Source organism: Xenopus laevis, chromosome 7L, assembly GCF_017654675.1.
Source record: "Xenopus laevis strain J_2021 chromosome 7L, Xenopus_laevis_v10.1, whole genome shotgun sequence".
Classification (NCBI taxonomy): Eukaryota; Metazoa; Chordata; class Amphibia; order Anura; family Pipidae; genus Xenopus; species Xenopus laevis.
This window is the reverse complement of record NC_054383.1, coordinates 1,618,674-1,645,851: the sequence shown is the minus strand read 5'-3', so window position 1 is coordinate 1,645,851 and position 27,178 is coordinate 1,618,674. Positions and strand designations below refer to the sequence as shown.

General features: G+C 39.5%; 1 protein-coding gene across 3 annotated transcripts in view; it reads left to right on the top strand.

Annotated features, from left to right (window-relative positions):
• Positions 1 to 27,178, top strand: part of rbm20.L (RNA binding motif protein 20 L homeolog) — a 127,997-nt gene that overhangs the window by 68,691 nt on the left and 32,128 nt on the right. For 2 of the 3 annotated variants that reach the window (XM_018224961.2, XM_018224962.2), the window contains exon 2: positions 22,382 to 23,267. In XM_018224961.2, the coding sequence (XP_018080450.1) occupies positions 22,382 to 23,267 (886 nt within the window). Of the gene's footprint in view, positions 1 to 11,444; positions 11,928 to 22,381; positions 23,268 to 27,178 lie in introns of those variants that run through there. The other variant, XM_041570100.1, reaches the window with a different exon arrangement.

The window sequence follows — 27,178 nt, the reverse complement described above, 5'->3', positions numbered from 1 at the left end:
TCATCTATCTATCTATCTATTTATCATCTATCTTTCTATCTATCTATCTATCTATCTATCTATCTATCTATCTATCTATCTATCTATCTATTTATCATATATCTATCTATCTATTTATCATATATCTATCTATCTATCTGTATTTTTATCATCTATCTATCTATCTATCTATCTATCTATCTATCTATCTATCTATCTATCTATCTATCTATTATCTATCTATCTATCTATCTATCTATTTATCATCTATCTTTCTATCTATATATCTGTCTATCTATCTATCTATCTATCTATCTATCTATCTGTATATTGATCATGTATATATCTCTAGACACACACACATAACTTACACCAACTTGCACTACAGATTGATACTGCAAATTCACTGAAGTGGTGTTCAGGAACAACAATTTATTTTACAAAACCGCCATATTCACAAAATAGACTAAGGATTTTTGTGAATTTTGTGAGATTCATATATTCCACTTTTTGCGCATTCCCCTTTGTGTTTATAATCAGTTAATGTCACTAATATATCCTGAGCTGTGGTATTCAGGAGACAGATATATAAAGGGAAAATAAGGAAGATGTTGGCTAAAGGTTCCCTTCTTTACCATAGAAATGCTCAGTATAATACACTGGGATTGTTTATTTTGCCAGAGAGACTTGTGTATCTGTGTATTTCTCCTTATTCCTATAGTGGGCACTAGCTGTGACTGTTCTAGCAACATAACCATCCACTGGCTTCAATGAAAGAGCGCCCCCTGCTATTCAAACTGTTTTACTGCAAGTGTTATACCATGTTCTGCTGCTGGACAATTCTTCTCTCCTCAAAGTAGTTAATTCCCTTGGTATATTTGATTGTCTCATTTGCTTGCTCAGCTTGCTCAGATAAAGTCAAGCCTTTCCTGATTTACCTTGTTAGGGGCTCTAACACATGGTTATTTATTATTATTATTATTATTATTATTATATGTTTGAGACGCAAGTTTGAGCACATCTAAACAGCCAATTGATTCCATTATATTCTGCCTGCTTGTACTGATAAGCATTCAAGGTTGCACTTTATGGCATTTACTGTACGTTTATTTGTGTTTTGTTCGATGTAACCTGCTGCATTTTCTTGCGTTCACGTGTGCTGAAAAGACAGTTGAAGAGAGGGTTACATTTGGAACTCTTATGTTTGTTTGAAAAAACACATAGAAACACAATGCAGTAGAACGTTTTCCTGATCTGGAAACCTGTTATCCAGAAAGTTCTGAATTACAGAAAGGTCATCTCCCATAGACTCCATTTTATTCAAATAATCCAAATTTTTACAAATGATTTCCTTTTTCTGTTTAATAATAAAACAGTCGCTTTTACTTGATCCCAACTAAGATATAATTAATCCTTATTGGAGACAAAACCAGACTATTTGGTTTTCTAGTAGACTTAATGTAGGAAGATCCAAACTACGGAAAGATCCATTATTCGGAGAAGCCCAGGTCCCAAGCATTCTGGATAACAGGTCCCTTACCTATATATGCATTAGTATGCGCTCAGCATGCATTTTCAGACAAATAAAGAAATGGCAGTGTGTGTACGGGCCCTTATACAGACCATTAATTACCTTATTTACCCTTAAACATTATTTAAAGGGGATTATTGAATTACAGGTATAGGATCTCTTATCCGGAAACCCGATATCCAGAAAGCTGTCTCCAATAGACTCCATTTTATCCTTTAATAATAAAACAGTCGCTTGTACTTGATCCCAACTAAGATATAATTAATCCTTATTGGAAGCAAAACCAGCCTATTGGCTTTATTTCATGTTTAAATGAATTTCTAGTAGACTTAAGGCAGGAAGACCCAAATTACGGAAATTATCCGGAAAACCCCAGGTCCTGAGCATTCTGGATAACAGGTCCCATACCTGTACTACAAATTTTTGCCAGCAATGTTCATTGCGGTTTTATATCTTACATGGGGCAAGGGTGTATTTGGGGGACACTTCATGTTTGTATAAGGGGAAGATTAGATCTAGGAAACAGGGTCGTAATTACCAGAGGCATAGGGGGCCCGCACCCTCATGGGGCCCTCCTAGTTACGTAGTGGGGAATATCAAAATAATGTTAAATGCAAAGGCCTGAACTAAAAAACAAGAGCCTTATTTACAAAGACAAATGACTAAAATATTAAATATTTGCCCATGAAGGTTATTAAGCAAGGGACTTGCACTCAGTGCCTACGTGTGTGTACACAACATATCCACTAAGTGGTGCCGTTGACAGACTAATAGAGCCCTCAGTGTTAGTTAGTTAGTTAGTTAGTTAGTTAGTGTTGGAGCCACAGGGTCATATATATACAGGGCAGATGTGCAGTTCCTAATGAGAATAAGACAGGGATGATGGAGCAGTGACAGGGAGCAATGTGGAACCTAGAGCTGCTTTTGTAATGGCTGGAAAATATTTTAATATTGAGCAATGGCCAGTTTGTAGTGAGCTTGTTTATTTAACAACTGAACTGGACTTCCTCTGTTTTATTGTAAGTGTGAAGCTCCGTCTGTTTGGGGAGGAAGTGGGGCAAGGTGGGTGCATTGTGGGATGGGAGCTCTTTGATTTGCACCACTGGGAGCAATTGGCACTTGTTTATCATTTGCATTTCAATAAGACGTGTTCCTGTTATTACATTGAGGGTGAGAAATGTATCCGATTAGTCTGTAAAGGAAGGTGTTTATACAAGTCTTTGTTATTTCACGTCTAAGATATACTGTAATCACCTGCAGCCTATGACATTTACAGCAGCTCCTATAAATTAAATAAAATCATTTTTAGGGCAGTGTTTTTGGTGTTCTGCCTCCTGTCTAAACACCATTAGCCACAATGAGGATTGCTGGATTCATGCTGATTCATGCCTCAGAACTTTAGGCAAATTAAAAACATTTTGCCTAAATTTCCCCCTCTCCAGCCCCTCTCAGTATTTTTATTTTAGCCATTGGATCAGGTCAATGCCATCTGCCAATTGGCGCATTTGATTTGGATAGCGGCCAACTTAGGGGCCTATTTATTAAAACTCCAATTTTTCTGGTCATGTTTTTAAAGGGGGAAACAAATTTTAAGAGAAAAAAAAAACCTTGAACTTTTACAGATTTATAATACCCCAACGCTGCTGAAAATCCGAATCCGAAAATACTCCAGCAAAAAACCTGTTGAGGTCACATACAAGTCAATGGCAGATGTCCCTGGAGATGTTTCTTGACAATGTGATCCGATAAATATGAGTTGGCACGGCGACAATTCGATAAAGTTGAGTGCCAATTCTATAAAAATTTGCAGATTGACGCATGACTTTTTGCAACAATTTTTCGCACCAACTTATTCAAACAGATTTTTGATAAATAAATGAATTTGGTGGATGGGAGTTAGGTCAACTTTGTTTTAATAAAAAAGATAAATGCGAGTATTAGTAAATAACCCCCTTAGTCTGGTCCCCCTAAAGAGGACGTTCTCCTTATAACCAGCTTCAAATGATAAAACGCTGAAGACCAACTGCAAATTGTGTTAAAGGAGGCGTAAAAGGTGATTTGTGGTGAACTGGGGCCCATAATGCTGCAGTTAATAGTGTGTGGGAAAAGATCGAAGTTTTGGGGTGTTTGCCCCCCCTTAGGAAACACATCCCCTCTTGTAGGCAGACGTCAGGTTATTTGTATAAAGCAGCAGTAAGAAAAGCCGGCTGATTCCATATTAGATTTCACTGATGGTTCAGGAGCCGCTCCCATCTGTCATTTTTGCTGTTTTAGGGAGCTGATTGGTGAGTGGAACATACCTGACATTCTCTTACTGTAAAGCCCTGATGTACGAGAAACCTTACACTTAGGCTTGTCCTTTTTTTGTAAAAAATAACACCCTTCAGCTTCCTTTCCTATTAATAACCCCCGGCTTCAGGCATCATATTTAGTGTCCAGGCTGGTAGTACTGGGGGCAATTGTCAGGCTTATTGTGGGTCCAGTAATGATGTTAAAGAATTCTGTTATTTTGTTGATAGTATTTAGTGGGAATAAATACACTTTTGTTGTTGCCTATGACAAAATGTTCAGGAGGAGTCTGAGCCGTCCCACGTCTATTTTGTAATGTCAGTAAATACAAATATTCAATGTCGTCATGTAGAGGCTTTTAATTGTCTTCTCTGTGATGTGAGCTAATAGCCGCTACAAACGCTTCAGATCGTTCCAATTTGCCGATACATTTCACAGTAACATCAGAGGAATTGCACAAGCCAATGTATCAACTGTAACAAGCGACTTTATTAAAGCTCAGGGAGCCTGATCAGTAGAGTTGAAAAACGTATCAACTTAGATTTCAAATCTGGGACCAGATAAGTTAAAAATAAAATCTTAATTGTTTGTCCCACTTGTAGTAAATGAGCTATTATAGCAGTTAAGGTTCTGCACTAAACTGTGTATTGCTTCATGTGACATAAACCAGCTGTATTGTTACAATTACCTAACAAAAAGATATAAGGAATTACTGAGAGCATCAGGGAATGGGCTTGAAATAGAGATCCCATAAAACTATGGCAGCTTAGGTATTCCCTGTACTAAGCACAATTCAGCAGGAACCGTCCCTAAGTTTGCTCATAGTCTGTACAGAGAGATCCCATAAAACTATGGCAGCATAGGTATTCCCCTGTACTAAGCACAATTCAGCAGGAACAGTCCCTAAAGGTGGCCATACACGGATAGATCCGCTCGTTTGGTGATGTCGCCAAACGAGCGGATCTCCCTCCGATATGCCCACCTTGAGGTGGGCAATATCGGGCTGATCCGATCGTGGGCCCTAGGGCCCAACGATCGGATCCTTCACGTTCGCAAACGGGCGGTCGGATCGCGGGACCGCATCAACGAACAGATGCGGCCGCGATCCGACGGGATTTTTAACCCCATCCGATCGAGATCTGGCCGACTTTCGGACAGATCTCGATCAGGGAAGCCCGTCGGGGGCCCCCACACACGGGCCAATAAGCTGCTGACTCGGTCTGTCGGCAGCTTTTATCGGCCCGTGTATGGCCACCTTAAATTTGCTCATAGTCTGTACAGAGAGATCCCATAAAACTATGGCAGCATAGGTATTCCCTGTACTAAGCACAATTCAGCAGGAACAGTCCCTAAGTTTGCTCATAGTCTGTACAGAGAGATCCCATAAAACTATGGCAGCATAGGTATTCCCTGTACTAAGCACAATTCAGCAGGAACAGCCCCTAAGTTTGCTCATAGTCTGTACAAAGAGATCCCATAAAACTATGGCAGCATAGGTATCCCCTGTACTAAGCACAATTCAGCAGGAAAATGTGGAATGAAATGAAATTACATATGTAATATCAGAATTACTGAAATACAAAGGGAAACAGACAGAAAGGAAGGTTTAGTGACCCTTTGAAATCAGTTTTCTTGCTAGGAATACCATTTGCTGATGAAAGGCAGAAGGTGTGGGTAGTGTGAGTATGTGAACTGGGGGCACAAGCGGTGTTGATTTGGGGGGACATGCTGAGAGTTCTTGTCCGGTCACATCTGGAAATCAGCAGGTTGTCTTCTCTTGCTGTAGCTGATGATTTTATGGGCTCCTCATAACATTCCAAGGAGAAGTCTGTGCTGTTCGGAGATCTTGGCTTCTCTGCAGTGATTTGAACTGCATCACATGGACACAAGCCGTGAAAGTGAAAGTACATTTTGTGATAATAAACCCATTCCCTTCTCTCTGAATTTTATGTCTAATCCCTGAACTTGACTTGTGTGTTCTACTTGACTCCTAGAGGGGGACCTGCACTCGTCAATCCCTCACTGTGTTTAATAGAAATACTATTGGCAATGTCCTATGAACAACAACATCCCTTTATTAAGATATAATGTGACTGGCACAAGAAACCAGAGGATAGTGATGATGATGATGATGATGAGGAGGAGAAGTAGACTTGTACCAGGGCTACTCTGCAACATGTTGTTTCCCAGTGAGAATTTCAGACACACAATGGGCCCCACTTTGCCTCATCCTCTCGCTGGTTACAGTAAGAAATACTTTGGAGAAGTCATGCTTATTACTCACAAAAATCCATTATTATTATTATTATTATTATTATTAACTGTGAATCTTCTACATGCAGAATCAAATCCACTAAATAAAGCACCATATAATGTTATTCTTTGTTAAGGCTGTTGTGCCCCTCCTGCAGGGCCATATATTCTGGGTACAGTTTGTTCCAGTCTCCCCTTTTTATATACAGAAGGCCTATACCCTAAAATAAAAATCGTATACGGAAATCTGTAGTGTTTTAAAGGGATGCTTCACTTTAAAGTTGTGTCTAATTCTAAGCAACTTTTCAATGTGTCTTCATTATTATTTTTTTATAGTTTTTAAATTATTTGCCTTTTTCTTCTCTTTGTAGCTTTCAAATGGGGGTCACTGACCCCATCTAAAACCAAACTACTTTTACTATAAAATCTGAAGTTTTAAAAAAAAACTTGCATTTTTCTTGATTTATTATACCCCAAGGATGTAAAATCTGACATCTCAGACCTGCTGAGGTTGTATATAGGTAAGTCAATGGGAGAAGTCCCAAAGAGATCCTGATCTGCGCTGGTTTTCGTGCTAAAATCTAAAAATTTCAAGGTTTTCGGGCAAAAATCCAAAAAATCGGGTACAAAATCTGAAAAATTCGTACGATTCAAATTTTAGGATGATTTTCACTATTTTTTTCCGGAACTTATAAATTGATAAATAACTGGAAATAACCCGTGCATATTTGGTCAGAGTTTATTTAAAATAATAATTTGATAAATTTGGATTTTGATAAATAAACCCCTACATGTGTTTTAGCAGAGGCAGTTCTCAGTTTTGTCTATGGCAGGGTATTTTTGGCATTTTGCAGCCTCTCTCTAGGGCTACTAACAGCAGCTACTTTTTGTGGCTACAAAATGCCAAAAATGCCCTGCCACAGTACTCAGAACTGCCTCTACCAAACACATTATCAAAGGCAGTTATCACTATTGTCTGTTTTGTAGCTGTGACAAGTAGCTGCTACTAGTAGCTCTGTGTGTCTTCACCCTTAGGATCTGGCTACACAGGCAGATTCGGGGATATTAGTCGGCAGGCGACAAATCTCCTCTTCTTCGCGGCGACTAATTTCCCCGATCTGCCTTCCGCTGGCTAAAATGAAAATCGCCTGGGGGCAGGTACTCGGAGCGCTTTATTTTCCAAAGTCGCCAAGTGCTCCAAGTGCTTGCCCCCAGGCGATTTTAATTTTAGGCGGTGCAAGGCAGATCGGGGAAATTAGTCGCTGCGAAGAAGAGGAGATTTGACGCCTGATGACTAATCTCCCTGAATCTGCCTGTGTGGCCAGACCCTTATTGTTATTACTACTTTTTATTCCTCATATCTCTGTTCAGACATTTCCTAGTCCTTTTCCAGTCTCTTATTCAAATCAGTGCATGGTTGCTATGGTAATATGGACCCTAGCAACCAGCCTGCTGAAACTGCAATCTGGAGAGCTGCTGAATAAAAAACTAAATAAGTCAAAAACCACAAATAATAAAAAATTAAAACCAACTGCAAATTGTCTCAGAATATCACTCTCTACATCATACTAGCAGTTAGGGGCAAATTTACTTTTGGTCGACTATCAAGGGTTAATTAACCCTCGATATTCGACTGCCGAATTGAAATCTTTTGACTTCGAATATCGACGTCGAATGATTTACCGCAAAGAGTTTGATCAAACGAAAAATCATTCGAATCGTTCGTTTCGAAGGATTTTAATCCATCGATCGAACGGTTTTTCATCGACCTAAAAATTGTTCCAAAGCCTTTGGGGATCTTCCCCATAGGCTATCATTGACTTCGGTAGGTTTTAGGCGGCGAACTAGGGGGTCGAAGTTTTTTTAAAGAGACAGTACTTCGACTATCGAATAGTCGAACGATTTTTAGTTTGAATCGTTCGATTCGAAGTTGTAGTCGAAGGTCGAAGTAGCCAATTTGATGGTCGAAGTAGCCAAAAACAACCATTCGAAATTCGAAGTTTTTTTTATTCTGTTCCTTCACTCGAACTAAGTAAATGGGCCCCTTTATGTAAAGGTGAACAGCCCCTTTAAATTTCTCTTGATTAGGAGAGAAATCTATAAAGTTGGAGACAGATATGACCCACAGGGGGTCATTTATCAACACTGGGCAAATTTGCCTGCGGGCTGTAACTCATGGCAACCAATCAAATTGTTGCATTCATTGTTCTACCACTCACTGGTTGCTATAGGTTACTGCCCATGGGCAAATTTGCCCGGTGTTGATAAATGAGCCCCACAGTGTGTGAAGCCAGGTCTGTGGTGGAGTTGCACCTGTGTGTTTGGGAGTGTGACACAATACCCAATCCTAAATTACTGAGACCTGCACCCTTTGGTTGGTATCAAGTTACAAGGCTGCACCTCCTGACCCAAAATAGGCACATGCTAATCCATAAATTGTGGCCAGTTGCATATGGCAGGCATGGGCAGGTGGTGATCTGTAGAATGAATACAATCCACTGTTATACTGTATATCCACTGTGTGCATGGAATATCCCATACTGTAGGGTCTCACAAGTACATATTTGTATTGAAATATTGTATTCACTAGGCTTGTCTCATCCCCAGTGACTGCTAGTAACACAATTATTATTTCCTTTCCTTCCTTGCCATGAAATGTATATCATTTAAGTAGATACGGCTGCATGTGCCGCCCTGGGCCAATATGTTGTGCCAGACCCCACTTCATGGTACCTTTCTGTTAATGGGGTTGTTCAGCTTTAAATTAACCGTTAATATGATGTAGAGAGTGATTTTCGAGACAATTTGTATTTGGTTTTCATTTTTTATTATTTGTTGTTTTTGACTTATTTAGCTTTTGATTTAGCAGCTCTCCAGTTTGCAATTTCAGCCGTCTGGTTGCTAGTGTCCATATTCCCCTAGCAACCATGCATTGATTTGAATAAGAGATTAAAATATGAATAGGAGATGACTGAATGGAAAGATGAGTAATAAAAAGTAACAATAACAATACATTTGTAGCCTTACAGAGCATTTGCTTTTTAGATGGGGTCAGCGGCCCCCATTTGAAAGCTGGAAAGATTCAGAAGAAGAAGGAAAATAATTCAAAAACTATGAAAAATAAACAATGAAGACAATTAAAGAGATGCTTAGACTTGGCCATTCTATAACATACTAAAGATTAACCACTCCTTTAATCTCAAATGCGCCTTCAGCTTATAAAATCAACAGAAATGATTTGGTAAAAACGTGGTAGATGTGGTGGTATGTAGTCGGCTATAGAGTGTATGTGAATACAGATGCATTTTCAGCCCAATGTGTCAGCTCCATGTGACAGCCTCTGTGTTGCCTCCATTCTGAGGATGATATATGGTGAGGATTTGTGGGTTCAGAAGACATCATCAATCACAGAGCAGCTGCCTGCCATACTCAGTTATCCTGATAAAGTGGCCCAATGTGATGGCTAAGAAGCCGTACGGGACCCTGCGGCCAGTGAAAATGAACACATTGTAGTCAAGTCATTGCAGAGAGGAAAGCTGTTCCCCAGACGGACAGATGTACAGGCTATCACTCACCAGCTAGTAGTGAAACATAGGTTTACATGTGAGTAGTAAAGCTCCTCAGGGGCAATGACTCTGGGGCTATATGTGGGTGGCATGTTTTTTAAATGTTCCCTGAAGGGTTTCCGGGGGCTCTCAAACCTGTGGAATTTAGCTATTGATTAATGAAACCATCATTATTACGTAGGTCTGTCCCACTTTCTCCCAACCTTTCTGCTTTCAAGAAATCTCTTAAAACGCACTTCTTTCGAGAAGCCTCCCCTCACTCTGCTTAACTACCAAACACAACACCACATACAGTACCACATTTCTCACTCACTTAATTCCATCTTACCCACTCCCACACCTTGTGTATTACTCCCTTCCCTTTAGAGTGTAAGCTCTTTCTGCATAGGGCCTTCCTCACCTTTTGTACCGGTATTGATTGTGATGTATGTAACTCCATATGTTGCATAATCACATTTACTTTACAGCGCTACGCTATATAAATACATGTTAATAATAATAATAATAATAATAATAATAATAATAATAACAATAGTTCATGACTATTATAATAATGCTCATTTCTGATGCTTTTACTACACATGGGGTTCATGTCACGACAGAAAGCTTCGCTGCTTGGAGTTATTATATCTGATGTAATATTCCCACAAGCCACTGAGCCTTTTTGGTGTTAATATTACTTGGGCAGTAGCATTTGCATTTTAACTAAGTTTGCATTTGAATTTTAATTAAGTGTTGATAACGCTTATAATTGGCTATGATTCTATAGGGAATATGTTACTTCAAGTATGGGATCCATTATCCAAAAGCCTGTTATCCAGAAAGCTGAAAGCTGTCTCCCATAGACTCCATTTCATCCAAATAATCCAATTGTTTCCTTTTTCTCCGTAACAATAAAACAGTCCCTTGTACTTGGTTCCAACTAAAATTTCATCAATCCTAATTAGAAGCAAAACCAGCCTATTGGGTTTATTTAAAGGGTGGAACACCTTTTCGTACAGGTATGGGATCCATTATCCGGAAACTCGTTATCCAGATCTTATTTAAATCAATTCATGGTTACTAGGTTAATTTGAACCCTATCAACGAGACGGCTGAAATTACAAACTGGAGAGCTGCTGAATAAAAAGCTAAATGACTCAGAAACCACAACTAATGAAAAATTGTATCAGAATATCCCTCTCTACATCATAAAGCTACAAATGTATTGTTATTGCTACTTTTTATTACTCGTCTTTTTATTCAGGCCTCTCCTATTCATATTCCAGTCTTTTATTGAAATCAATGCATGGTTGCTAGGGGAATTTGGATCCTAGCAACCAGATGGCTGAAATTGCAAACTGGAGAGCTGCTGTATAAAAAGCTAAATAAGTCAAAAACCATAAATAATAAAAAATTAAACCCAATTGCAAATTGTCTCAGAATATCCCTCTCTACATCCTACTAACAGTTAATTAAAAGAGGAACAACCCCTTTCAGCAACTTTGTGAGCAAACAGTTTTTCAGAGACCGAATTAAAATTTAAGGCTACAAATGTATTGTTATTGCTACTTTTTATTGCTCATCTTTCTATTCAGGCCTCTCCTATTCATATTCCAGTCTCTTATTCACATCAATGCATGGTTGCTAGGGGAATTTGGTCCCTAGCAGCCAGATTGCTGAAACTGGAGAGCTGCTGAATAAAAAGCTAAATAACTAATAAACCACCAATAATAAAAAATGAAAACCAATTGCAAAGTGTCACTCTCTACATCATACTAACAGTTCATTTAAAGGTGGACAATCCCTTTAATGTGCAGCCGTTGCCTTAAAGAACATTTGTGTGAAAGTCCGAGCCTGTGTTTGTATTTAGCAAATGGTTGTGCATTGAGAAGGATTTAAAAATAGAAAAAGACAACATGGAAAGGGGTGAATGCTGCTGCAGCTTCTCTGCTGGCTGTGAATTTAACACATCCAATTATAACGAGAGAGAGAGAGCGCTATGCATGCCATTGAGACCCCCCCTTGGGTGGAAGGCTGGGGAGTGGGACTGTCAGTAGCTGAAGGGACAGGAGACAGGGAGCATATGGCACAAACATCAAGTCATATTGTGTGGAACGTTAACGATGGAGAAGAGCATGTGACCTTCCCTCCAGTGCCTCCATGCCTGTTCATTAAAAGTTCTGCGGCTCCGCTGGAGAGATGATTGTAAATAGCCTGGACAATGGCAACGGGCCTGAGTGGAGACACTTGCCATGAATTCACTACCAATGAGTTTGCCAGGGAGGCCAGACACACACAACTGGGCTTGCCCCTTACTTTGGACTGAGGTAAGACTCTGCTGTTTTACCCTCTTGTTGTTGTTTGCCAAATATTGTCATGGTTTGGCCTCATGTACTAAATATTTGGGATCGGGTCAGTTGATCAGTATGTGACCTCTAGTGGCTTGTGAATACAACAAAGGACTGGGGAAGTGAGGGGTAATGTCATGGGGCTGATAGTAACACGCCTGCTCTCTGGGGGTCCAACAATCCTTCCCTAAGCTGTGAAATGTGAATCTACAATAACTTGCTGTGTAACTGAAGCGTCCGGCAGTTCTGTTTTATTGCAGGGTTGTGGCTTCGGGGAGTGGAGAGTAACTATGTGCCGTCTGCGAGTTTCATAATATTTTACTGTTCCCCAAATATGTGTAAATACAATGGAACAGAGAATTAAAAAAAGTGTGAATTTTATCAGTGGCATAACGAGATGTTACTGGCCAGTTGTGTAGTTATTCAATATTGAACATGTATTTACTCTTGCTTATTATTCCGTATATCCGCATTCAGTGGAGGGTAACCATATTTATCCTAGAATTGTGCCTAAACCGGAGTTTCTTAACCCTTATCTGTGGGCGTCAACTTCACAACCCAAAAATCTGGGCTCAGTCGGATTTAATGCTGAAGATCATTAAAGGGGTGCTTCACCTTTAAGTTAACTTTTAGTAAGTTATAGATTGGGCAATTCTAAGCAACTTTTCAATTGGTTTTCACTATTTATTTATTTTTATCGTTTTTTTAATTATTCGCCTTCTTCTTCTGATTCTTCTGACCCCAGCAGCAAAAAAAAAATAGTGTTATTGTTACGTTTCATTGCTTATTTTTCTATTCAGCGTCTCCTATTCATATTCTAGTCTCTTATTTAAATCAATTCATGGTTGCTAGGTTCATTTGGACCCTAGCAACCCGACTGCTGAAATTACAAACTGGAGAGCTGCTGAATAAAAAGCTAAATAACCCAAAAACCACAAATAATGAAAAATGAAAACCAATTGCAAATTGTAGCAGAATATCCCTCTGTACATCACACTAAAAGTTAATTTAAAGGTGAACAACTCCTTTAAAGGGAATGTCGACCCAAAAAATAAAAAATAAAACTTAATTCTGAGCAATTCATTACAAATTCTCTATGGTTTTTAAATTATTTGTGTGTGTATTGCTATAAAAAGCAGTGTCTGTCCCTTTCTATTCTCTGCACTGGCGGTTCAGACTATTGATACAATGTAAGACAAGGCAGCTGCTTAACAGACCTGCCTTTGCTGCTGGGAAACTAAGACTTTTGCAATATTGTTTAAAAAGTAACAAGCAGGAGTTAGGCAAATGCTGCTTTCAATAGCAATTGTACAAATAACTTTAAATAAACTGAAAATGTTTAATAAATGTAAATTGTAAAGAATTATGTTTTCTTTGATTAGACAAACTTTTACTTTGGGGTTGACTTGCCCTTTAATAAAGGAAGACATTTCCCTGTATCTGACCCATTGGGTTATTATATCTGGTCTAAAGAAAGTCGCACAATACTTGATAATGCAACATGCTTTTATGGTAATTAAATGAAAGTATTTACATTGCTGTTAATCAGTGGGTTTTATATGAAATGTCAGTACACGGAGCAAGGAAAGTGGTCACGTCTCGCTGTTCTGGCCCCTCGGGCCCCAGTGGTACAAACCGTTTCTACCCTCACTAGATCCTATTTTGTCTGAAAATAATCCTTTGTCCCATAGAGTTTGGGATTAGAATCTTCCAGCAGCATTCTAACCTGTGTGACTTATTCTCATGTATATTAAATATACTGAGTGCAACTGCAGTTTGTCATATGTAATATCTGACACGGAGCATGATGGGTTGTGTCTGTATTTAGCAATATAAATAATATTTCAGCCCATTGCGTTTCGTGCAATATTCTTTTCATTATATTTTTGGTAAGAATTAGCACTAATATTAAGGTGCATATTTTAAATGTTAAAATCAAATTCGAAATTTTGAATTATATTTTTGGTGTCAAAATGCACACATTTCAATTGTAATCCCCCTACTCGAATGTGAGATTTACGACACCTCGACCATGGAAACAGTCCTAATTCGAATATTCGCCACCTAAAACCTGCAGAGTTTAACGGAAGAGGTTCGTTAATCCATTTGGAGTTTTTAATAGCCTTCCTGACATTCTAGTTTTATTTTGGAGAAAAACCTCTATTCGTACAATACAATACAATTCAATTACGAATAGAATTTTTGAGTTGGAACCATTTGATTGAATATTATTATTATTCTTAAATAACCTCCTAGTCAAATTGTGAGTATATTCAAATTAATAAAATTAATTTGAAATTTGACCTTTGATTCATGGGCCTCCCCGTGGTTATAAAAATGTAGATGGTATTTTTACCCTTGAAAAGAGTAACTAATAGAATTTAGCAAACATTAGAAAGACTTATCTGTAAGCTGCTAACACTCCAAGGTCACTTGCCGTGATTTCAGTCGTCCAGGAGTTATGGGGAAAATAAAGCTGAACTTGTTTGTTTTTTAAATCCCTCTCTTCCCTGAGGGGTAATAAAACACATTTACATTTGTTTAGAAACAAGTCAGAATAAATCTTTTATTGATTTGGATTTAATGTTGGGTTCACGTATTCTGTTAAATCCGCTGGCAATTATCTCAAACTGGCAGCAAGGATTCAGTGCGGGGGGTGGTAGCACTTCTAGGGCTTTCGTTTACTTTATCTATTTAGAGTCGCTTCATTAAAACTGGAATTAAACTCACTGAGTATTAAACAGTATTTTATAAAAAAAAAAAAACATTATTATATTGATGATGTTATTCATATGTTATCATGTATTTATAAACAACTGTTCAGCATTTTCAAGCTGAAAACTACCAATAGTGGTGCCAGGTTCCATGTGCAACTTTCTCAGATTTTACAGAATCACGTGCTGGAGTGTAAGTTTCAAAATATAAAAGTAGATCAAAAAAAAAAAAAACCTGCACTTTTAGGATTTGCACAACAAAAATACAGAAATGTATTGGATTAATGTAATGTCACTAAATGTGACCTTCCTAACAATAAACATATATCTATATACCCATTAGCCAGAAAGCTCCTAATTACGGGAAGGCCGTCTCCCATAGACTCCATTTTTATCAAATAATTACAATTTTTAAAAATGATTTCCTTTTCCCCCCTGTAGTAGTAAAACATTACCTACTACTTGATCCATACAAAAGTATAATTAAGTGTTACTGGAGGCAGAGCAATCCTTTTGAGTCTAATTAATGTTACTAATTTTTTTTTAGTATTTATGGTATTAGTATTCTGGATAGCAGATCATATATATATATATATATATGGAGAAAGGCCTCAGAGAAGTCCGAAACGTTAGTCTCGCATTTAAAAAATAAAACTTCTTATAATTTTTTAAGACCTGTGAGTGCGGATCTGTTTTAGGGGATTTAAATCGAAATTATTGACACTGCACCCAGGCAATGTAAACAATCTATCGAGAGTGCTGGCTACCTCGTGGACTATATATATATATATATATATATATATATATATATATATATATATATATATATATATATATATATATATATATATATATATATATATATATATATATATATATATATATATATATATATATATATATATATATATATATATATATATATATATAGAGAAGTCCAAAAGCCGGCACAGCACGTCAAATGGTCATGGTTGCCTGGGTGCAAAACGCCCAAAAATGAAGTACAAATATGAAAAAAGCCCGCACTCTCAGGTCTTATCACATCAAAAAAGTGTTTATTCAGAAAGAAAAATAACTGACGTTTCGGCTTGCACTCAAGCCTTTCTCACTTTGAGAAAGGCTTGAGTGCAAGCCGAAACGTCAGTTATTTTTCTTTCTGAATAAACACTTTTTTGATGTGATAAGACCTGAGAGTGCGGGCTTTTTTCATATTTATATATATATATATATATATATATATATATATATATATATATATATATATATATATATAGACAAATACAAGAGTCCTCTGCACTCAACCTATTATCAATATATTTAAGACAGAGACATTTTGTGCTACTGAATATGACTTACCCTTTAAACAAAACAGGGATTGTTTGTCCATATATTGCAATATATTTAAGCTGAACAACTACGTCACACTCATCCCATATCTGGCCAGTCCTACGCTTAATTTTCATCTGATTCATTAAGAATTCTATTGCTTCATTATACATTTTACAAAGGGACTAGGTTTTACCTGCAACTTACTTGCTGCTTTCAAAGTAAAACTCCCAAACTTGGCTGCCCTTTTATTAGACACCAGTGGGATCACCTGACTATAGCTGGGAAGGGTGGGAGCTACAACATGGAGCTGGTCACTGCTCCTGTATAACTATAACAAACAAGGGAAAGTTGTGCTCACCACTCATTTTTAAAACCATTAGGCGGGGGTGCAATGAGGCTGTGACCACAAAATACATATAGTCAAATACAAGAGTCCTCTGCACTCAACCCATTATCAATATATTTAAGACAGAGACATTTTGTGCTACTGCTACTGAAAAATGCCTTACCCTTTAAACAAAACAGGGAGTTTTACTTTGAAAGCAGCAAGTAAGTTGCAGGTAAAACTTAGTCCCTGTGCAGTGGTGTAACTAGATGTTATTGGGCCCCACAGCAAATAAATTTTAGGGCCCCCAAATATCCAGAAGTTGGCCTGTTTTGTCAATATATATTGAAATGGCTCATTAATTAGGGCCTGATGGGCCCCCGATACCTCCTGTGCCCCCCTGCCGTAGCAGGGTCTGCTTCCTCTGTAGTTACGCCCCTGTCCCTGTGTAAAATGTATAATTAAGCAATCTAATTCTTAATGAATCAGATGAAAATTAAGTGTAGGACTGGCCAGATATGGGATGACTTTGACGTCGTTGTTCAGCTTAAATATATTGCAATATATGGACAAACAATCCCTGTGTTGTTTAAAGGGTAAGGCATTTTTCAGTAGCAGTAGCACAAAATGTCTCTGTCTTAAATATATTGATAATGGGTTGAGTGCAGAGGAATCTTGTATTTGTCTATATGTATTTTGTGGTCACACCCTCATTGCACCCCCGCCTAATGGTTTTAAGAATTAGTGGTGAGCACAACTTTCCCTTGTTTTATATATATATATATATATATATATATATATATATATATATATATATATTTATATATATATATATACATATATATATCTATGTACACATACATAATATATACAGTACCGGTATGGGATCGGTTATCCAGAAAAGCGTTATCCAGAAAGCTCTGAATTACTGAAAGGCCATCTCCCATAGGCTCAATTTTTCCAAATAATCCGATTTTTTAAAACTGATTTCCTTTTTGGAAAAAGACCCATTAAAATAAAATTATGGGAAAGACCCATTATCAGGAAAACCCCAAGTCCCGAGCATTCTGGGTAACAGGTCCCATACTCGTATATATATTTGTCATTGAAGTGAAAGGGGGGTTGGAATTTTTCTTTACTGGCTGAAATGCACTGGCAGAGGGAACATGTCGCTTAAATACATTTGAATATGAAGTAGACAAAGATATCCTGAGACATTTGCAACTGGACTTCATCATTTATTTATTTGTGTTTATTTGCATTATAAAGCTTTTTGTTCAGTATCTCTCCAGTTTGGAAATTCAGTACAATTTAACCTAGTAACCCGGTAGTGGTTTGAATGAGAGACTTGAACTGGACTGGAGAGACCCGAATATAATTATAAGTAATAAAACAATAACATTAAAATTGTAGCCGTGTATGGAGACATTTTTTGAATCCCCGGGTCAGTAAATCCATTTTTAAAGGGGTTATCAACGTCCAAACACTTTTTTTCAGTTCAGTTATTTTCAGATAAAAAAAAAAAAAATGAAGACTTTTTTCAATTGCTTTCCATCTTTTATATTTTACGGCTTTTCAAAAATTGAAGTTTAAATTGAAATGTTCCTGTGTCTGGTGTTTCAGTCTGGCAGCTCATCCCGGTGCAGAATCGGAACTTACATGACTCAGCAGTATCTTTTGAATATTAGTAACTTTTATATCTTTAATTTAATGAAGCGCTGGGTTCTATGTGTATCGTGAGAAGCAGAACAGAGAATTTCACCCGCAGTTGAGTTGGATACACAGATATTTTGAAAATGAAATGTTATTTCCAAGCTCTTTTGTTTAATTGTCCTAATTAAATGTGCCAAATCCAGCACACCTCTTCTCTTGTTCTCTTGTTCCCCTGCTGTACAGATTCCTTTCCTGGTGCCTCATCTCTGCCTCACTGTCACACCATTTGTTTTACTCATGACAGTTTGTTATGTAGTGTCACCTGTTGCCTTTGCATAAGTTAAGAAGTTTACATTACTTCCAACATTAAGGAACGCAGCCCTGCCAGACCTAACGGCTTTATTTACCTGATTACACTTTCCATTCAGGGACTGAAAAAAATAATTCCTTCTTCTAAGTTATTCAACAAACACAGGGCTCCATTTAGAGGAGGCTGGGGTCTAAGGTCTATGGAACCAATGGCCAATCAACTGCTGCAGAACTCCAACTCCCTCTTCAGCTACAACTTAATAAATACGGCCTAGACAACAAGGATACATAATCTGTCATCAACCTGCCCTACTGTCTACATTTCTCTCTTTTATACCTGCTATCCCACAGCTATACTCCCTTCCCAGAGACTATTATTCCACTGTTACTGTTACTCTCTGTACCCCCCTCCCTACCCCAGGCTCAGGGCTCAGTTATAGTGGGGGTCTCAACTCTCCGCTGCTCCCGGCACCCACACATCCTGAGCTCCTGTGTCCGGCTGCCACGGGAAAGCCTGGGCGCCACTAGGGAGTCCGGGAGGAGCCGTGGGGAGAGCGCAGACCAGGCCCGTAACATTTCATCTACTGATAGACAGCGTCCCCAATCAATGTCCTGGGCTCCCCAGAGCTACAGCCAGACGGTGCAGACAGTGGACAGTGACATTTTTTTTTTAAATTGCAAAAAACCCCATGGGCCCCTGACCACTATGGGCCCCTAGGCTATAGCTGAGGATAGCCTAAGCATTAATCCGCCCCTGACTATACCTGCTATCCCACAGTCACACTCCCTTCCCAGAGACTATTATCCACTGTTACTATAGGCACCATCTCTCCCTACTATACCTGCTATCCCACAGTCACACTCCCTTCCCAGAGACTATTATCCACTGTTACTATAGACACCATCTCTCCCTACTATACCTGCTATCCCACAGTCACACTCCCTTCCCAGAGACTATTATCCACTGTTACTATAGGCACCATCTCTCCCTACTATACCTGCTATCCCACAGTCACACTCCCTTCCCAGAGACTATTATCCACTGTTACTATAGACACATCTCTCCCTACTATACCTGCTATCCACAGTCACACTCCCTTCCCAGAGACTATTATCCACTGTTACTATAGGCACCATCTCTCCCTACTATACCTGCTATCCCACAGTCACACTCCCTTCCCAGAGACTATTATCCACTGTTACTATAGACACCATCTCTCCCTACTATACCTGCTATCCCACAGTCACACTCCCTTCCCAGAGACTATTATCCACTGTTACTATAGACACATCTCTCCCTACTATACCTGCTATCCCACAGTCACACTCCCTTCCCAGAGACTATTATCCACTGTTACTATAGGCACCATCTCTCCCTACTATACCTGCTATCCCACAGTCACACTCCCTTCCCAGAGACTATTATCCACTGTTACTATAGACACCATCTCTCCCTACTATACCTGCTATCCCACAGCCACACTCCCTTCCCAGAGACTATTATCCACTGTTACTATAGACACCATCTCTCCCTACTATACCTGCTATCCCACAGTCACACTCCCTTCCCAGAGACTATTATCCACTGTTACTACAGACACCATCTCTCCCTACTATACCTGCTATCCCACAGTCACACTCCCTTCCCAGAGACTATTATCCCACTGTTACTATAGACACATCTCTCCCTACTATACCTGCTATCCCACAGTCACACTCCCTTCCCAGAGACTATTATCCCACTGTTACTATAGGCACCATCTCTCCCTACTATACCTGCTATCCCACAGTCACACTTCCTTCCCAGAGACTATTATCCACTGTTACTATAGGCACCATCTCTCCCTACTATACCTGCTATCCCACAGTCACACTCCCTTCCCAGAGACTATTATCCACTGTTACTATAGGCACCATCTCTCCCTACTATACCTGCTATCCCACAGTCACACTCCCTTCCCAGAGACTATTATCCACAGTTACTATAGGCACCATCTCTCCCTACTATACCTGCTATCCCACAGTCACACTCCCTTCCCAGAGACTATTATCCACAGTTACTATAGGCACCATCTCTCCCTACTATACCTGCTATCCCACAGTCACACTCCCTTCCCAGAGACTATTATCCACTGTTACTATAGGCACCATCTCTCCCTACTATACCTGCTATCCCACAGTCACACTCCCTTCCCAGAGACTATTATCCACTGTTACTACAGACACCATCTCTCCCTACTATACCTGCTATCCCACAGTCACACTCCCTTCCCAGAGACTATTATCCCACTGTTACTATAGACACATCTCTCCCTACTATACCTGCTATCCCACAGTCACACTCCCTTCCCAGAGACTATTATCCACTGTTACTATAGACACCATCTCTCCCTACTATACCTGCTATCCCACAGTCACACTCCCTTCCCAGAGACTATTATCCACTGTTACTATAGGCACCATCTCTCCCTACTATACCTGCTATCCCACAGTCACACTCCCTTCCCAGAGACTATTATCCACTGTTACTATAGACACATCTCTCCCTACAATTATATGCTGGGATTGTTAACAATGCCCCATTTAAAGAAAGCTGGACATTAAATGTGTATCTCTTGAATGTAGTTAACAGGCTCAGTGTAAGGACAGTAGTAGAGAAATTCCTGACACTTACAACTGGCACTACTTTGCTCGTGTAGGAGGGGGAGGGGAGTCATTGCTGAATATTGAAGGGAAAGGAAGACAGCTCTCAGTTAACATTAAGTGCACTGATAATGTTTCATAAAGCTGCTGCAGGGCCATGTAATTGCTTGTCTGATGCTCTCTGATAACGTTAAACGCAGGTGCAGCTTGTTTTTCTAATTTAAACATTTCATCACCTCCATCACCACATTGCTCACTTAATCTCCGAGTCTTTATGGTTTAGCACCAGGGACCTACTCCAAGTGCTCATTCAAGTTAAAAAAAATACATAACAGTCTAGTCAAATGATTTATATTTACATTTCCATCTCATTTGTAAACTTTAATAGGGGTTGTTTAAGTTGGGATGGCCTGTAACACTGGATCAGAGCTGCCTTTACTAAATAATAAATCTATATGTAGCAAAAAAAAAAAAAAATCAGAATATTCAGCACATCAAATAACTCTTCACCCAATTCCTACTCGAATTGCCCTTTATTCTGGGAAAATTGCCCTCTATTCCAGGAATATTAAGGAGAACATCTAAGAACATATAAGCATTAATTGCAAATGTCAGCAATAAGGCTTGCCCCCCCCCCACCCCTTGCCCTGACTGGTATCCAATTTGAGATCTCAGCTTTAAAAGGAAATTCTTTGTGCACTTGGGGGTGCCAAATGTTAGGCACCCCAAGTGATTGTATTTACTTACCTGAAACCCAGGCTGGTGCTCCTACCAGCAGAAAACTGCACCGGCCCCGGGTTCTTCCAGTGAGCACCACGGAGTGATCCTCTTCCGTCTTCCTCTTTCTTCGTGTGGCTGCCCAAAAAAACGAAAAGCCGAACTTTGACTAAAAAGTCGCCTATTTCATTCAACTGTGCATGCATCTGCTCCAGGAAATTTGAAGAAAGAAGAAGCCGGATGGAGCTCCTCTCCATCTCTGGGCCTTCTGCCACGTGGACCGTGAGGGCTGGACACCCTGTACCCCCAGTGGTGGACCTGTGCAAATATACTGTATACCCCATATGTTATAATAGGAACTACATTTGCCAAGGTGCAGTAATCCATAGCAACCAATAAGATGCTTGTTTTTTAACAGGTGACCAGCAAATGCTTCCTGCTGCAATTAAACTTGCAGCAAACGTTGCACCTTTTATTGCATAGTGCCCACTTTCTAGTACATGGGGTTGAAAAAAGATACATCCATCAAGTTCAACGTTCAAGTGATACCTGCCCATATTCTGTAATCAATGTGATATACTACAACATGTTCCTTTTAACTGTGGGGAGCATTTGTAATATACATATATGTTATGTTTATAAAGGAATATATAAAGTGCAGGTATGCATTCATACAATGTTAATATTGAAACACTCAGAAGTGAGAATACGTCTGATTAAAGCCTGTCTGTGTTTTGTTGCAGTTCTGCCCCGTTTTTGGATAACAATGCCTTATCTGTCAGCACCCAATTAGGAGGTGGAACGGCAAACCCACTGCTGCCTTCTCCTGCCAGTCTTCAGCTCGCCCAGCTCCAGGCTCAGCTCACTCTGCAGAGGATAAAATTGGCACACACTGCGGTGACAAGTAACTCGGCTGCTGCCGCTACGGTCCTCAACCAGGTCCTTTCTAAAGTGGCCATGTCCCAGCCTTTTTTTAACCCTTTAAGAAATGCAGCAATGATTGGAGCACATAGTCACGCTGGGATGAACCCTCTAGGGTCTGCCTTGTCTAACGCTAGGCTTCCTCCAAGTGGATTACCATTTTCTACCCACAATTCTCCTCTGGCCCCAAATCATGCTCACAATGTAAACTCCATGCAAGCTTTTGGAAAGGGTGGTAATAAGCCTGTGGGTTTTTTCCCAGGGTCCCAGGCCTTTGCTTCAGATACAGACCCTTCTGGTTACCATGGCTTAATGCTGGGAAGCTCAGTTACCGGAGCAGCTTCTGATGGTCACTATGGTCCCAAGCATGATCATCTACCTGGGTTTAAAAAAGACTTTTATGATTCCCATGGTCAGTATCGCCCCCAGAAAGGCCCAAACAACCAGTGGGAATCACCTCGCATGTGGCAGTCTCCCAGCTCACATTATGAGGGCAGAAATGAGCTGTACAATCCAGAGGAACCAACTCCAGACACCAAATTCAGTCCTTCCAGTTCTCCAACGTTTGTCAGACACAACAATGGAAAGATCCCAAACTCCACTATGAAAAACCTTCAGCCTCATGAACTCAATGACTTTCATGGCATTACACCTCAACACCTTCCACATATCTGCACTATGTGTGATAAAAAGGTCTTCAATCTGAAGGTAAGTACCTAGAACTAACTCTGCTCTCTGGTTTTCCTACTCCTCACTTCACAACTGTCTCCACCAGTGCATGTATATACTCTTTACTAGTCTTGTGCTCAGCTGGAAAATCCATACATTTTCTTGAACCATACCATATACACCTGACACAGAATACTTTACTTTATTTGAGATCTATGGATAAGCAACAGTAGAATAGGTAGAACTCTTTACAGTGGCACAACCCCATTAGCCTGGTCTGCCAGCCAACAGCACCCAGTCTAGAGGGCACCAAAATGTTCCAAATTATTCCCCACAGTTGATAAGACTGGCCCTGTGCTGAGCAGCGATGTGCCAAGCTAATAGTGAAGTATGGATGTATATAATGTATTTACTTGCACTGCTGTTGTAACATAGAGGAATCACTGTATATGGTTGAGATCTTTGTAGTAGTTATGGATCACTTAAGTTGGTATTGACAAGTAGGAAAGGAAATAACCTCTTCATCTCAGTTTCTTGTTCAGTGTTTAATGTTTGCCCTAGTCCTGCATGATCAAGGTTCTCCTGTGGAATGGCTGCAGGTTAGTTCTCCTGTGAATCATTTGAAACCATTTGGAATAGAGTGGTTCTCTAGGCCAGGGCAACGATTTGGGATGGTTATTCAAGGAAATGGTTCTGCTTGAAAGGATTAGGAGCAGTATGGTTATGGGCTGGTATTTGTCTAAATGACCATTTGCAAGTTCCCCCGAGTCTTACTAAATAGTAGCATTTGTAATATCTTATCAGTAGTAGTAGTAGTAGTAGTTAAAATGCGAAGGCCAGTACATAATTGTACCCAGGCTCATTTACGTAGGGCTGGGTGCAAAACCTGCAAGTGCAAAGACTGCCATGTTTTTTGTAGATGTTGCAGAATAGTTCCTAAATGGAGCAAGAGAGCTGTGTCTTCCCCATGAATACAGTGCTGACTGTGTTTGGCTCTCCACTCCCCAACCATTAACTTGCTTCTAGTCTTCGGTGCTTCAGGTCTTTTCGCGGCTTCGGGTCTTTGGCACTTTGGATCTTTGGCTCTACATGACTTAAGGGGGGCCCAGCTAATTTGAAAAGTGCAGCACAGCCGGGCCCCCCTTTAAGCCTGGTACAAATGTACCCCTGTGCCCCCCTGATGGCGGCCCTGGACAGTACCATATGAGAGGATCCATGGACAGGTCTGCCATGTGCCCACTGCCAATGTACTCTGCACCTTGCCCACTGGCACAAGATGACCACAGAAATGTCCCTACCACAAGCACATTATTGCTTGAGATGCAGTAGCCAGCATTTCCATGTAACAATTATCTTGCCTATGACAATCTAAGGTCCCTATCACATTCACACACACTGGGGTCAGGATTATGGGGAACCTTTTAACCTGCTTCTATATATTTGGAGTAAGGGAGAAACCCCATGTAGATATGGGGGAACATACCAGCCTCTTGCAGATATTGGCTGGAATTAAACCTAGAACTGCCTGGCAGCAATGCTAACCCTAAAATACAATATGCCTTAGATCTGCTGGTGGAAAAGGGATAAAATAATGTAGGATTCCAGTGTGTGTGTCTCTTCATTCTGTGCCAGTGCTGTGTGTTTTACTGTACTCACACACAATACCCAGCACTCTCCCACTTACATATGTCACACTGAAACATCATTGAAATAATCCAGGGACGTTGAAATTTGGGAGCAACTGCTTTGTGAAACAGGCAATGTCAGAGTGACCCTGGCCTAACCCTTGCTTGGCACAGCAGTGGCATGTCTCATTAGATCTCCTGTAATCAGGATGCCTCTCTAGGATCAGAAGGGAACATGTCACGTTATCAGTTTAAATTCTATCCCATAGAGTAACAAATAGCCGGGACATGCACATGTGAGGGAAGGCTCTTCTGCACACTATGAATAATATATATATATATATATATATATATATATATATATATATATATATATATATATATATATACGCAAACTTACGTCACATTAACACACTTCTCAATATATATTGTTGCAATCACCAACATATTCTAATTTATATCAAAATTGACGTATTAAATATTTCCCCATTCACCATAACCCTGTTCTCTTGTCTTCTCAGCAGAACTGTGACAAATTATTAAAGGGGTTGTTCACCTTTAAATTTAGGGGCCAATTCATCAAGCTCGAGTGAAGGATTCGAATTAAAAAACTTCGAATTTCGAGTGGTTTTTTGTGCTCCTCGACTATCGTATTGGCGTAAATTCGCCTGAGTAGAATAATTCGAATAGATCGAGCGCAAAAACGCTGCGACTATTCACCATTCGATAGTCGAAGTACTGGATCGAGCGCAAAAACGCTGCGAATATTCGCCCATTTGATAATCGAAGTACTGTCTCTTTTAAAAATACTTCGACTGCCTACTTCGGCACCTAAAACCTACCGAATTGCTTTAAAAGCCTATGGGAAAGTCCCATAGACTTGTTTTCCAAGTTTTTGATCGAATAAAAAGGCATTCGATCGAACGAAAATCCTTCGAGCGAATATTCGATCGGGCGCCTTTTCGCCTGGCGAATGTTCGCCAATTCGACTATTCGCCAGCGTGTAAATTCGCCCGAATTGCCTATTCGATTCTATTCCCCAGTCGAATTTCGAGGGATTTAACCCCTCGAAATTCGACCATTGATACATCTGCCCCTAACTGTTATTATGATGTAGAGAGGGATATTCTGAGACGTTTTGCAGTTGGTTTTAATTTTTTATTATTTGTGTTTTTTGACTTATTTAGCTTTTTATTTAGCACCATTCCAGTTTGCAGTTGCTGCCATCTGGTTGCTAGGGACCAAATTTCACTAGTAATACAGAATTTTTAATAAGTTTCTGTTGGAAAATGGGTCCATACAATATGGTAAACACATTTGTAACTTTGTAACCCTTTAAACTCTTTCTACCTCCTGTATCTTCCATTATTTGCATGTTAACTTCCATGTTTGATTTATACAACCTCTTACTGTGCAGCACTCCAGAATATGCTGGAACTTTATCAATACTTGTTAATTATGCTATTTTATATTAGAAATGTTATCTAAATTGTATAGAAAAATAAATATGTATTTATTTAAAATTAAAGGCAAAGAATGTTCTGGGCACACAATAAGCATACCCATGGCACCTCCTCCTCCCATATGTATAAATACAAATATACAGAGAAGGAATGTTCTGGGCACACAATAAGCTATACTCTCATACAGTACTGTCTAAGGGAATCAATATGGCACCTCCTCCTCCCATATGTATAAATACAAATATACAGAGAAGGAATGTTCTGGGCACACAATAAGCTATACCCTCATACTGTACTGTCTAAGGGAATCAATATGGCACCTCCTCCTCCCATATGTATAAATACAAATATACAGAGAAGGAATGTTCTGGGCACACAATAAGCTATACCCTCATACTGTACTGTCTAATGGAATCAATATGGCACCTCCTCCCATATGTATAAATACAAATATACAGAGAAGGAATGTTCTGGGCACACAATAAGCTATACCCTCATACTGTACTGTCTAAGGGAATCAATATGGCACCTCCTCCTCCCATATGTATAAATACAAATATACAGAGAAGGAATGTTCTGGGCACACAATAAGCTATACCCTCATACTGTACTGTCTAAGGGAATCAATATGGCACCTCCTCCTCCCATATGTATAAATACAAATATACAGAGAAGGAATGTTCTGGGCACACCAAAATATATAAAGTTACTTTCTGAGGCACATTATTGCAGCACCCGCCCATAAGTATTCATTGTAATTAATTCAAAGTGAGCCCTTAGACTTTAACGTGTCCCACATATAGCAATTTTGATGGATTTATAAAGAACAGAAAGTGACTATATCAGACGTGAGGAGTTGCTT